This window comes from Aythya fuligula, chromosome 1 (assembly GCF_009819795.1).
Source record: "Aythya fuligula isolate bAytFul2 chromosome 1, bAytFul2.pri, whole genome shotgun sequence".
NCBI lineage: Eukaryota > Metazoa > Chordata > Aves > Anseriformes > Anatidae > Aythya > Aythya fuligula.
The window spans coordinates 75509084-75526868 of record NC_045559.1 but is presented as its reverse complement, the minus strand read 5'-3'; the positions used below and the strand labels follow the sequence as shown (position 1 = coordinate 75526868).

The window sequence follows — 17785 nt, the reverse complement described above, 5'->3', positions numbered from 1 at the left end:
TCAGCTCTCAGAAAAGCTGACCTTGTATCAAGCTATGCCTCAGCACTGGCATGTTCAAGCGGGTTTTAAGACTGTACTTGCAACAGCAAGTCACTTTCCAAATGACTGCTGACATGAGTCCTGACTCCAAATGGCCTTGACTCTGTGGATTTCAATGAGACCTACACTATTCCTCCAACATAACCTTTTAAAAAGCTTCAGTGCCATCTTAAAGCATGCAACATTGCCAGTCTTTGGGGATCCTCTGGCAGAGGACCATATTGCAGCACCGCCTAGTTACCAAGGGCTAAATTAAACATCCAGTGGCAGCTTTACCTCTGCAGTTCTTTGCTTTTGTTGATTTGGCTTCATGCAATTTAATTTTTCCATGTGAAAAGTTATAGCCATTTTTAAGACATATAATAACAACACTTCATTACCTAAAGGAACGTATTTTATTTCAAACCCTTCAGAGCTATATATTATTTGCCAGAGGCATTACGCCTTATAGCTCTGTTTGCAAAAGAGGTATTAATTTTTACAGGTTTTGTACAGAACTTGCTCATAAAGACTGCTGAACCTACCGTAAACAGGCCAAGAATAACACTTTATTTCTTCATTACGCTGTTTTTCATTGCTCAACAACTAGCTGACCTCAGGTGAGTCTCACAGAAAACCTAATGCATTACATTAAGGGCAAAAGGTGAGGCCACTTCTGCAGTTTATACAGCCCTCAGAACTAATGAGGAAAAAAAAAAAAAAAGAAAAAAAAGTAACAGTATGCAATGCACATACATTTGCTATCCACACCCAAATGAATCTGGCCATCCCAACCTCCAGTTAACTACAGCATATCCACAAGCTCTCCCTTTTTGCATGCAAACTCACCACCACCTAGCCATGGTGAAACTCTAAACCTCACCTTCTCCTGACATTCTTCTGATGTTGGCTATTCCCAAAACCACAAAGCAGTGTCAAAAATACAGCTTTCTTGCCACAAACAGTACACGAAGGAAAGACGGGGAAAAAAAAACAACATATATCAGCACAGTGGCTTTGATAGTAAAAAGCATCATGGGAATCAAGCCTACTAGTTGAGTTAAATCTATGAAGCAGGTATTGATTCCTAGAAGAGCAATCGTCTCTAGAATCACATTAATGCACAGGTCTCATGATGAGGAAAGAAATAAAGAGAAAAGAGAAATGATCCGTGCCATAGAATTAAACTCTCAGACTGACTTCCCCTTTGGTCTGATAATACCCTGCACTGAATGGCAGTTGTTTCACTGCAGACATCTGTGACTAACACAGCTAGCTTTCCTAAGGGTTAAAACTTATTTCTTATCTAGCCCTCCCCCCCTTTTTTTTTAATTGTTGGCATAAATTATTGCTCTAGTTTGCCAGCCAGTCACTGCCTCGTTAGCTCTGCTAATCAAAGTATGCCTAAAGAAGGTATTTTAAATTCTTAACTAGTGAAAAGAGCAGCTAACAGACACAGATGCAAGGCTGAGAAACAATATATTATTTTCTAAGATATCTGGATGATATCTGGTCCTTCTTGGTACAGAAGGCTCACAGACACATAAGAAATGGCAGGTCCAACCTTGTTCTCAAACACTGTTCTTTCCAGTAGTATTCTCACTACTTTTGAAAACCAGTAAAACAGTGCTTTTAAGCACTATGCACTCTACTTGCAGCCTAGAGACTAAGCAGACTAACCAGATGAACCAAAATGGCAGAAGACTAGACAGTAGTTCCCTGACACATTGATATGCAAGCACTCCTTTGCAGAGAGATGGTAGCTCAAGTCTTCAGGAGAGAGCCATTTTTGCCAGGGTCAAATTCTTTACATCACAACAAAGAAACAAAGCTTGCAGCATGACATAGGGGTCAGGCTTCACCTGATACATTTTAAAGAAGTGTTTCAAGATCTTGGGACATCTATGGACACACATTTACCCTTTACTCCCTTTAGACTATAGGAGAGATGTGCCACCAAATTAAAGATCTAAACACAGTGTGAAGGAGCAGAGATGTTTGGTTACTGGCTTGAACAGGTAAAATGAGGCATCTGTTGAGCCAGTCACAAAAAACATACTTCATGTGACAAGAGCAATTGGAACATATTATACGTAGGTTTTAGACCTATTTGTCAGACAGACTGAGCATACACTTCCTCTGTGGAAGAAAAGGGAACTGGAAGATCCTTACTGCTGATGGAAAATTCTAGCTATTTGTGAGGAGCTCCTACTCTGCAGATAACCCAAGTTTATCCCACTGACAGCTTTTTAAAGTTGGTGCCCAGCATTGGGAATTGCATCTCAAGACATAATGCAACTTAAATTCATAAATGTATTCTTTGCGTGTTGTTATTATCATTTACAAATAATGCTAACTAAATAAAGCTGAGCTGCATGGCAAACATGTAGCTTGCCTGTTAATGCTACCATGTGAGGTCTTTCAGACCTGACATGCTGTGGCTATGTGGTTTGATTAAAATCAGCTATTCGAAAGATCAATCGCTTAGAGAGAAAGATGTGCATTTTAATTCAGAGAGAATAAATAACCAGTATTGGACAAGGCAGATTGGCTCCTGACTTTAGAATGATACAGCAGGGTGCATTTATTAGAAAAGCAACTACTTTAACTTTTAATTAAAACTGTAAGAGATTATAATGTTCTTGAAAGGTACCAGAAAGACAGCACTATTAAGTCCTCACTTAAACAAAAAATACCTCTTCAGGATACAGGTAGCATATTTTGTAAACCCCAGATTTTTCAAAATCTTAAAGGAAAAAAAAAAAAAAAGGTTCCAATAATGAAAAAATATATATTTAAAGTTACAATACTCTGATTGAAAACTGAAGCTGGCTGCAACATTTCCAAGTCAATTTATTTTTAGGATACAAGCTAGGTAAGAAGCATTCCAAAAACACACTTCTTTTCTTTTTCCAGTATCCTATCTCACAAATGTTTCTAGTCAATTTTCCCCTGTCTGTCCTCATCAAATAAGGTCACACCTGAAAACCACATGACCACATGCACACTGATTTAATTCTGGGTAAGGTAGCTGATGGTTAAAATCAAGATTTTTAAAGGCAGCAAGTTAAAATATAAAAAATAATGTAAAGGATCTTTTCATTATCTTTGCAGAACCAACATAGAGAAACTTGCACACAACACCAAGGACTACCTCAGCCATCAATATGACTCAAAATTTAAGAGGATAAAAAAAATTAACCTTTTTCCTCAAGATATCCAAACCTTCGTGCAACTTCCACTAAACTTAGTAACACATCCCATTTTTCAGATTTGCTTTAACAGTTGAACACTTGTATATACTTCCTTACATAGTAAGTAGTTTTACTATAATAAGTGAGTCTGTTTAAGGACTAAGTATTAAGTAAGGAAGAAAACTTCAGATTGCTGGTTGTGAATTTGGCTGTTTCAATTTTGGGATGTACAGCTCTAAGATACTTCCCACAGACAAGTCCAGCCTCATCCTTCCCCTTCACCCTTAAGAGATTTTTATCCATTCTTAAAATCTTGACCATAGATTTCATGATGTCGAACAGTGGCAAAACAGGAAAGAGACAAGCTCACCAGTTTGATACAACTCCACATTGTGGGAATTGGACACAGGAAGCTTTTGCTGTTATTGGCCTGGAACAAATTGATGTCAGTAATGGAAAGCGAGGACATACTGTCTGTCCTCAAATACACAGCACTGAGTACCACTCAGAAATAAATATTTTTTAATAAAACTAGAATGCAAGACCCATCATGCAAAATAAACAGGTCCTACCCAAAGTTCTTAACTTCTGTAGACCTTGGATCTACTAGAGCTGCAGAATAGTAGTAAAATGACTTTTCTATTTGGTCATTCCTCTTTGCTGGTCATTTGTCCTAGAACCTGCATTTCTGAACAGGCATAATTATTCTTGAAATACTGCTGCTAAGTATCCATTTAATATCAAACTATGTAATTTTACAGTAAGATAGTGATGAAAATTAAAATATACAGAGCCCAAGCTGGTATTCTGTAGCATTTTCCTACATTAAAGTCACAGGATCAGGTTCCTAGCATTTGGTAAAATTTAAGCATATTTATTTATACCATTAATTCATCAGTCTCGGAACAGATATGATCTCACCTAATTTTTACTTATTTAAATAAGATCAACATAATGAATTTTGCAAGTTATAGAAGCTAACTTTCTTTAAGAAAGAAGCCACATCAACCTGCACAACATTAGAGGAGTTGGGGGGAAGCTTACCTACAATAAATATTCTGTGTTATTCTTCAAAGGTAATACCAGTATTAATGTCTGAAGTATTGGACCTGCCAGAGAGGATGCTGTGGAGTGAGATCCTTGCCACAGTCTGAAGAGATATGGGGAATCTGACCTCTTCTAAAGACAGGAAGACATCACCTCTGCCCCTACCTCACTGGAGGGAGGAGTTCCACAACCCTGAATGAGGACAGGAAACAATCCATCTTATTTCTCTGTACATTATGGAAATTATGAATAAGAAAACACTTCCTGAAAAAACAGCAGAGCATCCTGATTTAAGAAAATGGCAACACATATTTCAAAAACCAGGCTAGGCTGCTTTCCCTTGTAACTCTTTACTTAATAACGTAAGACATGAGTATTATAAGGAAAAACGGATAACAAAAAAGGCAAGACAGGTAACTCATGAAAAAAAAAAAAACTGACACATTCTCAATGACTCAGTATTACAAGATCGAGAATATCTGTAAGAGGGGAAGGGGAACTTTTGGAGTAAGTACAATCTTTTAAGTATTATAAGACTGAAAAACAATGTATAACTGCATCTTAAGCCTGACAAGCAATTCTTACAGTCAGAGTGAGGGATGGTCTAGATCAAATTCATGAATCCAAATTCCCTCTTAGCCTGTTCATTTCTCAGGCTTCATAGTAGATCCTGGACCAGGTGGATCCAGAATCCATAGGACCTAATTGACATGAATAGATTTGGGTCAACCTTTTTGGCTAGGAGTGACTGCACAAGATGCAAAGAACTGCAAAATCAAATCCATGGTCTCTCCTCCTATTAGGGCTCCTGTTCCAGCAGCCCTAATACAGCAAAGTATTAATTAAACTGAGATTCAAGCCGAGTCTTAAGCCAGGACTCACTCAGCCTCAGCACCATTTACAATCCGACACATGCTGACACACAGAAGTTCCAGCCCACTCTAACACCACCACCACTCCAAGACAGAAAACACAAACACTTTCTCCATCTTACTGTGGGTTCAAGAACATGTTCATGAAGTCTGAAAAGACCAGACACAGAAGCAGTCAACCACACTATGGCACAAGTCAGCAAATCTAGCAAGCTCAACTCTTCTTGATTCAGTGTGGACAAATTGCAGCAGTGCTACAGCTAAGTCATACCTAGTGATGCAGAGAAAACACAAGCAGGTTAAAGGCCATGTGTTTTGAGCTCCTTTCAAACCTTCTCATTTCCTTGTAGCAAAGACAAATATGTAAGTGGACGACAACTACCAGTCTGGCTTTAAAGCGCTACTAAACAGAAGTCCAATGACTATCCTCAGTCAGATTAATTTTTTTCAGTTCCCACCTAGTTACTGAGACTCATTCATATTCAGCTTACAAATACAATAAGGACTGAAAATCTCTGTATGTTTTAAATGTGCACAGCACGTGAGTACTTAAAAAAAGGGGGAAGGGGGGATTATATATATGGAAAGAGTGGAGCCAAATATTCAGCTTGTGCAGACTCTTACATGCCCTAGAACTACAGAAACTTATGCCAACCAAAGTCCTGACCCTAAGATCTGATTCATTCCTCACAAACGGGCTGCCACACAAAACAAAGTTAGGTGGAAGTTATAAATGATTGTTATTTCAAACATAGCATTTGTCGCCAAAATGTCAGGAACTACAGTACCTGCTGATTTCTTGAGCTCTTTCTCTTGATCTGCCACCACTAAAGTTTACACTGGTTGGTTTTTGTGCATCTTCTCTTAATTAAAAGCACTAACCTGTTTTGCTTGAGTAATATTTTTTTCGGACATAAAATATACTCTTCAGGCATGAAATTCTGTGAGCTGGGTGCTCAAAAATACTTATTAGGTGTTATGAAATTGCTTCTAAATTTTGCATCCTTTTGACATAGGCATCTTCATAGCCTAATGCTGTCCATGTGTGAGTAAGTATGTACTTCCAGAGTAAGAATGGTAAAATGTTTGGGAATAGCCATCAGACATTTAGAATTATTCTGAGTAACAACTGCAAAGTGGACTTGCATGACTCACGTTTTATGAACTGCCAAAGAGAAAACAAGAAGGAGGCTGAAGACAAGATATGACCATCTAAAGATGGAGATCCTATTATTTTTATCAAAAACTGTAGAAGGTATTTCAACATAAGAACATTTGCATCTCTGCAGCAAAATTTCAATGACATTTTTAAGCCTGGACAGCAAAGCCACTTTTAAGACATAGTACAAAAGGCAACGGGACATACAACATTGTCCTTGGATTGTCAAACAGGCACTCTGGTCTGGTTAAAAAACTGACAAACTTATGGAGAAGATGGCCTCATCTGAAACTTTCATCATCTGGTCCTCTGCAGTACTTGAACCAGTAATATCATGTTCTCTCCTTAAGTGAAGTGTTGAGGAGACTGATAAATACTTGTGCTATACATGAGACATCAACATTGTCGTCCACATGCAAATGTATCTCTGCATTTGTTTGGGATGGGCAACTCAACATACATTGAAGCTTGGATGCAGACTTGAAAGTTTAATTCTAAGTAAGTGATGGAGCAGCAGCGTCAACATAGTAACCACAAGTCATGAAGTCTGCAGCTCTGTTCAAAAAGGTTCCTTTTTAACTAACCATCTTAATGTATCCTGCAATACATTCCTGTTCAAGAGTTTATGTGTGAACAAGACATTCCATAAATTATTCCAACCTAAATATTGATTTACATTTTGGAATACAATTCTTTGCTGCTTCTCTTACCTCCATCCTGAAACTTGCTCAACCTTTCAAAGTATGACGACATAGGAACTTGAACAATATCTAGAATTGCCAGCAGTGTCCGAGTCAGTCTAAGAAGTTCACTAAAACTATAAAAGCCAAAGTAGATGAGGTTTCGAGCCAGATGTACCACCTGTGACAAAAACAAATTAAAAAATAAGGAAACGTTATCTTCTGTAGTATTCAGCTGTGCAATACAGTCGCATTTTCTACAGCAGCTTGCACAGAGATCCATAGCTGGAGTGCATTCACATTAGTACAAATCTTTCCAATGATTTAAATGGGCTTTGGATCAAGGCCATTGACATCAAATGTTTTTCAGAGTTCAGTCAAGTTGAAGGAGGAAGAATGAAAACAACATGAGGCTTCGGACAGACTGAAAAGGTCCAATTGCATCTGGAAAGGTATGTAAGATCAAGAAGAAAAATACCAATAAAAATAAAAATATTTATTTTAAAATATATATTTATAAATATTTATATATATAAATAAATATTTCATACATATTTATAAATATTAATATATTTAAATATATATTTATAAAATATTTAAATAAAAATATTTAAAGAGACAGCAGTTACAGAGAAGATGGAAGTCATAAGAACAGCAGATGTCTGTCGAAAGTTGAAATGGAGGTGATTTCAGATGACCAGAGGCAGAAGCAACAAAGCTTGGGAGGTAGATTGGAGGAAGAACTGTAAAAGCTGTAAGCATCTCCCCTTTATTCAATTTTATTTGAACCCATGTGAATTAGGCCTGTCTGAAGTTTCTGTAAGGAATTTCAAACAATATTTGAAACACAGGATTAGATTATTCCAAATATTTCCTTCAGTGTCCTATCCTACACAGAGAACAGTACCTTCTTACACTGAAGAGTCTCTGCATTAGCAACCACTGTGTACAGAAAGAGTGTACCACCATTTATCCCCACACACACCCCTTCCTCTGCCACTGAAATGCAACAATCTTGGAAGAAACAATACAGCTGTTTGACGGAAGATATACTATTTTCTGCAGCAAGTCATCAACAAGAACACTTGAAATAGAAACTAGGGCCTTATTGGGACCATTATTCTGCAAGTACCTTTATTTTGAAAGAGACAGCATTCATCTAGCTGAAATGAGAAATACAGTAAGTTAGGAAGCAGATAGCTGAGAAGTACCTCAAATGTAAGTTTATTTTTCTCTTTGTCTCCAAAAGGAAAGGGCTGATTTACAACTTCTTTCAAGTACTCTTCTACAAATTCCATAGTTAGTGCAAATTTCCTCTTCATTTCATTTCTTGAAGAATCTGTGAAAGAATCATACCTACAATGCAAGGCACAGAAGGAAGGAAAATTAAACACCCCTAATATAAAGATCAGCTGCCACTGAAGAATAACCGAACCAATCATGATGCTTTAAAATCTGTCAGTTCTCTGTAAATCACTGACAGTACTCTGTAAGGAGAAGGGATAGACATCAGTTAATTCTACATAGATATGCACAGATGGCAGACAGAGGACGCACAAACCTTCCCTCCAACAGTACCACAAAGTATTGCAATGAGCAGGAATAACAGAGACAGAAAAATACGATGGTTCTGACAGCACTCATAAACGTGCTCATCAGCCAGAGAACAGAAGAGAACAGAACAGTTGAAACAGACTTTTCAACAATCATCGAGACCAATTGCCTGACCACTTCAGGGGTAACCAAAAGTTAAAACATATTGAGGGCATTATCCAAATGCTTATTGAACACTGACAGGCATGGGACATCAACCACCTCTCTAGGAAACTTGTTCCAATGTTTGATCAGCCTCTCAGAAAACAATTTTTTCCTAATGTCCAGTGCGAACCTCCCCTGGTGCAGCTTTGGGCCATTCCCATGTGTCCTGTCATCAGCTACCAGGAAGAAGAGACTAGCATCTCCCACTTCACCCACGTCCCCTGCACAGAAAGTTGAATAGAGCAACAAGGTCACCCCTTCTTTTCTCCATTATTATCTCAACCATAAAGACAGCAGATCAAGAAAGCAACTTGGGACAATCAATTTCTACCACCAATTAGGACTGTGTTGTCTTATGTGTCAAAGTAGTCCATCATCCCACTAACAGAAGCAATACTGGCTGCTGGACTGCTACACTTCTTCCTCTTTGTCTCTTCTGCCAGATACCTCCATTTCTGGGTCTAGCCCAACGGCATTGCTCCATCAGATTACTTAAGCCAGAAAGGGTTTCCACTGAAGTCCATGAGCCTTCTTCCATACTTAAATTTAACACATGCTTAAGTACTTTGCTGGACGGAGGCCAAAGCCTCTGTGAACTGTTTCTGGGGCAATAGCTACACCTAACTCTTAAGTGGCTTTCCCACTGCGGATTCAAGTTGAGCTTGAAGTACAAAACTCAGTTCCAACCTAATAAATGTGTAATGTTAGACAATTTGATTACTTCCAGTTTGGTTATTCCAAGAAAAGGCCATTCAATTTTATCCCCAGTTTGTTCTGTATAAGAGAAATAATGTGAATAAATAAAATGAAGTAAAACTGAAGATGTGGCACTAAGGGACACAGTTTAGTGACAGAGGTCAGTAGATTAGGCTGATGGTTGGACCTTCAGTTCATATTCTGAAGGCCTTTTCCAACCTAGATGATTATATTTCCACATAAACCTATCCATGGAAGTTTCCAAGATTAACAACAACTAATAGCTCATTGTTCTGCAACAAAATAGCTTTTTGCATACATGTTGACATTAGACATCTACAACTGTTTTGTTCTGAGACTAATCCCTTTAAAATACTTTTGTACGTTTTTTTTTGCAACACTTGCAACTCACTCATGAATTGTAATCTTGGTAGGAATTTCAGTCCACAATCTGGCATATCTGACAGGTACCACAGACTCCTGTGGATCTCTGTCCACATGCATGTGTAGCATCAGACGGCAAAAAGAAGCCCGGAGATCAAAAGGGAGGCTTTCATCAGACATACATCGTAGAATCAAGTCTACTGACAGTTGTGCAGAAATCTGGTTGATGGCTAGATACTGGCGGTCCAGGCACATTCTTGCAAAGAGGTTCAGCTGGTACCTAAAAGAAAAATAATAGCATGTTTCCAACTGATTTATTTGAACACCATGAAACAAAGAACCTCATAATCTCCCTTTACAAGTCTGATGTCAGACCTTCTTGCGTAAACTCTAAAAATGGTTGAGTTACCAACTTGCCATTAAAAATGCTAACATCAGGCTCCAGTCTCCAAGAAGACTGAACTCCCTTCGAAATTCAAAGGAAGCAATGTTCAAAGGAAGGCTGAAGCATTTGAACAATTTGTTATCAATCTGTGTAGGACACTGTTCCTTGATCCTGTCTCCTCTCTAAACCCCAGAATGCTGAGGAACTGCTTCTTCAGAACATGTCTTGCTTCCAAGAACAGCACAACCTAAAACATAGCCCCACAAATAAAAAGTAAGAGGAAAAATTAGACAGACACAAAACTATCACAAAGAAAACTCCATATTTGTCTGTAATAGACAGCAGACACTGTGATGCTTTTTACAGGAAAAACCTGAATCAAACTTTTAATCTCAGTTTCTGGTATGACCTGGTTTCCTTTTTTGATATTAACAAATCAACTGGATCAGAACAGCACCAGGCTCCATGGAGAGTTAACATTTTTCTTCCGTTTTTTTAAGCGGTTTTACCTGTAGTAGGTAAGAACTTCTAAATCAGCTTTTGTGCCTTCCTTTGCCTCCTGAGCTAGGTGTCTGATGGCTTTGCCATGAGGTTCCTTGTTACTGTCAATCCAGTAAAGCCACACTTCCTCTTCATCAATGTCTTCCAAGATGACTGGGCATTCCAAGGGATTGTCCATTTGTGTTGAAACCAGCCTGCAAGGACAAAACATTGACAATGGAGTCACTCACAAGCTGCTACAAATGTAACAACAGAGCACAGAGCGAAAAGTTACGTTCTGATTATGGATGCTCACTTGGTCTGAATGAGAATGTCAGCATTTCCTGGGCTCAGCATAAACTTGCAGATGAGTTCCTGAGTTACTGGTATTGCTGTGGTGTTAGATACACACAGGTCTGAGAGATAATCCAAGAATCTGTGCAGTCAAAAAACAAACAAACAAAAACAACAGATGCAACAGAACATGAAACTTTATACACTACACAGAAACATCACTGTATAAATTTCTAGCATCCATCACAAATATATTCAGGGGAGCATATATTGTGAGATTTATCAAAATACAGTCTTTGCTTATTTGTATTATTGCAACTTACAACAGATAAAAATGAGCAATAGCTTTGAGAGCAGACTTGAATGGTGCTGAACAATCAGCTAATGAGAGAAAGACAAAGACCTCAAGTAAGACATTTACCAGCAAATCAAAGGCCAAAGTGTTGTGCCAGAAATTAAAAGCAACCTGAAGCTGTCTTAAACTGATCTGGCAGGGGAGGTCCACTAAAGGTCTTGTCCTGGGAGCTCCACTGAAGGTCTTGTCCTTGTCAGGAACCAAAAGCAAGAGCACACATTCTTGCCAATCTTACCCAGCAGGTAACGGGTGACTCCCTAACCCAAGTAGCAAGGAGATATTACTTGTGCTGAAGACAGTCACGTGTCCTCTGTGGAACTCCATTGCACTGGAGTACACATCTACAGCTTTTAAAGCTGCCTTTTAAGTCTCTGAAGTGACACAGTCAACAGCAGTGAGAGAAGATCTGGCAAGACCTTCTGTATTCAAAGGAGTCATTCTATGTAAAGCTAAACTAAGAAAGCTGCACTGCATGGAAATCTGTTTCCTATGAACCTGCTTCTACATAACAACACAGAATTCTGCAGTATTTACCTAGTTGGAGCTAAAATGATGCACCAGGGCCTTGAGCAATACCCTAAATTGCTAACAGAAAAGTGGTATTCACAATTACTGAGGATAGTATTTGACCTTCAAAATTTCTTATATTCGTATTACTTTGGTACTTCTACAACTGAAAAATCTAATGAAAAAAATAAACAATTTTCCATTAAAAAAAAAATAAATCAATTTACATTATATTCTATCCTAAAGCTAATAAAAAAATTCTGACTGAGCTAAGTTCAAGGCCAGAATTTTTCATTTGAAACAAAATCTGGTCTAGAACACATGTTCACCATCCTAGGCCCCTTTCAGGTCTGACTTGCAATCAGTACCTGCAGAAAAATGCTTAATAAAAAAAAATGCAGAACTGATTAATAAAAGCTTAGTTAAATTGACATCTATGTCATTCACACCAAGATTATTAGCAGGAGAATGAACACAAATAGCAGTTTTGCAGAGGAGCAGAGTTATGAGAAATTAGAATTTCTATTTGTTTATCTGTCCCAATCTAAACTAAAGCCATTTTTCAGAAGTGTTTTGCAAAGTATAAACCTTGCTCTTCACCAAGCTCTTGTTCTGAAATGCATGTATTGTCAAATTGTAAGAGTTAAGGGTATTTCTGATATTTTCTAGAAGCGTTCATGTATTTTTTATTCTGCAACATCAAAGAAAAATCAGCAGGAAGAAAGACACAACATAATAATGAATAGCAGGCATATTCACTGCTGCTACAAATATAAAAGCCTATCAATATAGAAAAAGAATATTATGTGGACCACTTCAAACCTTGGCTCTCGATTTCTCCTGAGTAAATTAACAAATGTCTCTATTTCTTTAGCTGTGATGTGTTTCTCTAGCAGTTTTCTGTTGTTGTGCAGCAAAGCTGTGATGGTGTCTTCTGCCAGAATGTCATAACCAATCTGGGATTGCATGACACAGAAGTTCTTAGCAATATATTCCTGAAAAAAAAAAAAATAAAATAAAATAAAATTGCATCATCACCTGTTAAGCACTCGTGTTTTTCTTTTAGAATCAGAAGAATCTACCTCTCAATTAACAATCAAAATAATCCTCAAAACTTTTCTCTCTGAACTGGCCTGAATGAAGGAATATCTAAGCACCTCAATTATATACTCCAGGAAAAAAGATATAATATTAGGTTTGACTAGCTTTTCTTATTCTTTCATAAACCGAATAAATCCATTAAAATACATATAAAATTCAAGAAATGGCAAACATTTTTTAAAAGAGGCAAAATGAAGATTTGTACAGTTTTAAAAAACTCCTCTTCCCCCTTTCTAACCCCTCCCAGACAGAAATATTTGTGAGTAATATTAGAAAGAAAACAAAGAAACCACACATAAAAGTTCAATCTTTTATCTTCAGCCCCTTCACATTTAAAAAATTAGTGATTTTTTTCTGTGCTGCAATGTGCAAAGTACTTGATAACTTGTTCTGAATTATATCATATTCATTAGGAGTCTCCAGAAATGGAAAAACAGGCTACCTGACAGAATAACCTCTTGTTTGACTCATAGCCATCACTATATAAATATTTAACAGAAACACGTTTTTTTTAGCTTTCCCACTTCATAACCCAGAGTCCTTGAAGGAAACAGTGAACCTATGACATTCATTGCTGATCACTCCATTCATATAAAAATGCCTACAAAACAAAAGCACTATTCCACAGCATGGGGCAATAATAAGTGAGTGACTTTCTACTTACTACTAATCTACACAGAACCCAGTCCTTTCACCATCCCCAAGGATTACCACAAAATCACGCTTGTAAGTACAGAGTGCAAGATCAAACCCAGGATATATAATTACAGAATTTAGGGGAAAAAAAATATCTTGAATACCACTGACCTGGTTCTTCCTGTAGTCCTGCTGGGAATGTCTGAGAACTCTGTAACATAACCTTAACATGTATTTGTATGGGGCATATCTCTGGTCACCTAGGTCTTCAAGTCTCAGCATTGATCCTTCACCTTTGTCCTTAAAAGGAGCTTTGAGGATCCCAAATATCTGTTCAAAATCAAAAACACTGAGGATTAAAATCAAACCAAGATTTTTCCTTAACCTATAGCTGTCTATGCCCACTAACAGAATCAGCACAAGGCCCCTACTGACCCAAGTCAGAAGTGAATCACTGTATTTATTATCTAAATATTACTAAATATCAGGGGGCAGTGACTATCTCAGACATTATAACTTATGTGTTTAGCTTTGTATTTTCCTACCACTTTCTCTTGACTGTTATCTCCAGCTTAAAACACTGTAAGTTAAGTGCCTTAACTTTAGCTAAATTAAGAAAATGGAGAACAATTTTTTTTATTATTATTATTTTTCATTTCAGTAACTTAAAGGAATATTTTTATTAAAGGAATATTTAAGTCACTTTCAGTGACTTAAAGGAATATTAATTCTGATTTACATACCAATTGGCCCTCAGACAAAGTCAGGGATCCATAAGGGCATCAAAATTTTTTGTACAAGGAAAGCACTTGCAGGATTGGGACCATATAAAAGGCTTGTTTCAAATTTGGTCAACAATTTGCTAACAAATATAGTTTTAAAAGTCCTCAGAATTGCATGAAACCAACAGAAAGTCCTTTGTGCTTCTACGTGATTCACAGACCAAGAGGTGAGCTTTGATTAATCAGTTTTATATATAAGCAATCCAATTAGACATAAATCCAAGATGGCATAAACCAGATTACCTAAAACACTGATTTTATCAACTCCCTCTATCTTACAATCTATTTGTAAATACAAGCAAGTTATTAATACAGTAGGGTATACCTGAGCCAATATATTTTGTTCCCGCATTAATTTTTGTCTTTCTCTGTTTGGCTTACTTATGACCACATCCAAAACTTCCTGCCCGTTGTTAGGTACATCAGCAACAAAGAAAATCAGATCTTCTAATAACTTGGTTACAAACCTAGAACAGACAAATCGTTATCATACAGATTTATTCAACATATGCTAGAATTCATTAAGAAAGAAAATCACATTTTAGAACAAGCTTTATCTAGCACAATGATACTTCAACCACTGCAAAGCTAAGTTTGACAGGTACATAAGATTTCCAGGTCTCAGATCAGCATAAGCTTGAATCCATCATAGGTGTTTTACCAAGGCATTAAACAACAACCAAATGGAGAAAGGGAGAAAAATGCAGGATGCTGAACTCATGCAGAGTATTCAGAAATCCAAAATCTATACCAGTTGGCCTCAAGGCCCAGAATCAGCAGAAAGACACTCTTACACAGCCTAGCAAGTATTTTTACTGGTAAATTACTAATATTGGCCCATGAAACAAGATGATGCACTTACTAGAGGAACAAAAACACACAATTTCCCTACCAACCCAAAAAATACTGAAAAATGACTTGGAAAAAAAAATCCTTTATTTCACCCCCTCTTCGGGGGTGAAAATACTTGTCAGAAGGAAATGCTAAAATGGACAGAGACAGTAACTATTTCTTCTTTCCTATCTTCAGGAAACACAGAAAGAAATAATACTAAGACTGGTCATTGCTATCTTGGTACTAACATACCTTACCAGGTATACATAGAGAGAAGCATTGACGACCACAGATTTCAATGAATCTTGCTTAAAAGAACTAGCAAACTTGAACAAACAAAACCCAGCACATGTACTCTTTGGAAGCATTTGAAGTTGGCTAATATTTAGTCTGTAATTATTAAACATGTATGCATGCTTTGAAAGCAGCAGGGAGATGCTCCATAGATTTTCAAACACATCTCTACACAAAGTTTCTGTTACGCACAAGAAGTCTGGGCTTTTCTGCTAAACCCTCTGACTGAGATTTAGCTTTAAAAATCTCAGCCCACTGATGGCTGGTGGAAAATAGCAAGGTTCACAAAACAACCTCCCTCCCTAAAAAAAAAAAAAAGAAAAAAAAAAAAAAAAAGAAAAAAAAAAAGACAGGAAAGGCCAGTATAGAGTGAAATAACCAGGAACAAACTCTTGGAATCCTTACTTACCTAATCAGGAAGGTGGTAACACAAGGAAACAAACGTAATTTTTTTTCCAATGGAAATTACAGAAACAAACAAATAATGACGTTATCCTGAAATCACTCTGAAATGTTTGATGTGTGTGTTGTACCAATCCATCAACCTCAGGAATTGACAATACTGAACCGCAGTGACACAGCAGTGCAAGGTTAATAGAGGGATGTCACACCTTGATTATATTGTATCCCTTTTTGGTTCTCCTCAGTAATGAAATGTTTTTCAACATTGAGTACCAACACCTTAGCCATTACAGATCTGCCTGTTAAGATAAATCCTCCATCTGATATTGAATCATCTGTTCTAGTTACTACTGACAAAAGACTATGGACTCAACAGACAGCATAAATTCCATTTTATCACCAAAAATTAATGTTTCCAGCAAAAAATTGTGCATGATGCATGGCAGAATACAAGATAGAAATTAACACTGTCAAGAGATGCTGTTTTAATATTCAGTTTTACCAGACAGGTGCAAACAAATAGCTAACTACATCACTTACATTGGGATATATTTGGCTACAATGTACAACAAAAATCCGTAATTCAGGGGTGTGGTGTAAAAAACAGACGTTCTAATAGCGCTCCAAGTTAGAGCATGGACGGACATAAAACGTAAACACTAAAGACAACAAAATGATGTAAAATAGGAAAGGAAACCAGTGAAAAACAAAATCATAGAACACCCTGGGTTGGGAGGAACCCACAAGGATCATCAATCCAACTCCTGGTGCAACACAGGACCATGGGAAAATCAAGCCATATGTCCAGGACTATTTTCCAAACACTTCTTGAACTCCAGCAAGCTCAACGCCATGACAACTGCCCCAGGGAGCCTGTTCCAGAGCACAACTACCCTCTTGGTGAAGAACTTTTTCCTAAGACCCAGCCTGAACTTCTCCAAAACACAGCCTCATGCTATTCCCTCAGGTCCCATTGCTTGTCACCAGAGGGAAGAAATCAGCACTTCTTAGAAGCTAGAAAGGAAAGGGACAATTGTGGCAGCCACTCAGTCACTCTAAGACCTTCTTCTACTACCCTAGCAGTATGAACATGCAGTACAGTTCCTGTATGTTGCCCACCATACAGATGGCTTTCATGACATGAGAATCAATCCAGTGAACCCAGACATTACAGCTCAGAAGTGGCTCATTACACAAGATTAAGGCAAACATTTTGCATTTTCTTAGGAGCTACCTATTTATTTATGTAGCCAGTGAGCTAGGGAAGTGCTGTTTACCACCATTTTACATACAAGATACACAGAGAAACCTGAGGTGCAGCAAAGATCTGACAGAAATTGAATAAATTGAGTCTCAGGCTACCACTCTCAGCATTAAAGCATCCTCTGGCAATCACCTGTATCTCCACACAGGTGCTATGAACTTGCACCTAGGGAGGAATAACCCCAAGGGTCCTGCACCTAGGGAGGAATAACCCCAAGCACCAGCACAGGTTGTGGGATGACCTGCTGCAGCTCTGCAGAGAGGGACCTGGGAGTCCTGATGGACAGCAGGCTGACCAGGAGCCAGTAGTGTGCCCCTGTGGCCAAGAAGGCCAGTCAACGGTATCCTGGGGTGCATTCAGAAGAGTATTACCAGTAGGTCAAGGAAGTGATGTCCCCTTCTACTCAGCCTGGTGAGGCCACGCTGAGAGTACTGTGTCCAGTTCTGGGCTCCCCAGTACAAGAGGGACATAAAACTAATGGAGTGAGTCCAGAGGAGGGCTACGAAGATGATTAGAGGACTGGAGCACCTGTAGTATGAGGACAGGCTGAGAGAACTGGGCCTGTATCCTGGAAGAGAGAAGACCGAGGGGAGATCTCATTAATGTATATAAGTATCTGGGGGAAGGGTATCAAGAGGATAGA

The 17785-nt window shown here is 38.0% G+C and overlaps 1 protein-coding gene across 1 annotated transcript in view; it reads right to left on the bottom strand.

Moving 5' to 3' along the window:
* Positions 1-17785, bottom strand: part of ITPR2 (inositol 1,4,5-trisphosphate receptor type 2) — a 266820-nt gene that overhangs the window by 170638 nt on the left and 78397 nt on the right. The window contains 8 exon segments of the mRNA XM_032186220.1: positions 7001-7151; positions 8182-8326; positions 9837-10088; positions 10703-10888; positions 10990-11109; positions 12652-12824; positions 13738-13896; positions 14674-14815. Coding sequence (XP_032042111.1) covers positions 7001-7151; positions 8182-8326; positions 9837-10088; positions 10703-10888; positions 10990-11109; positions 12652-12824; positions 13738-13896; positions 14674-14815 — 1328 coding nt within the window.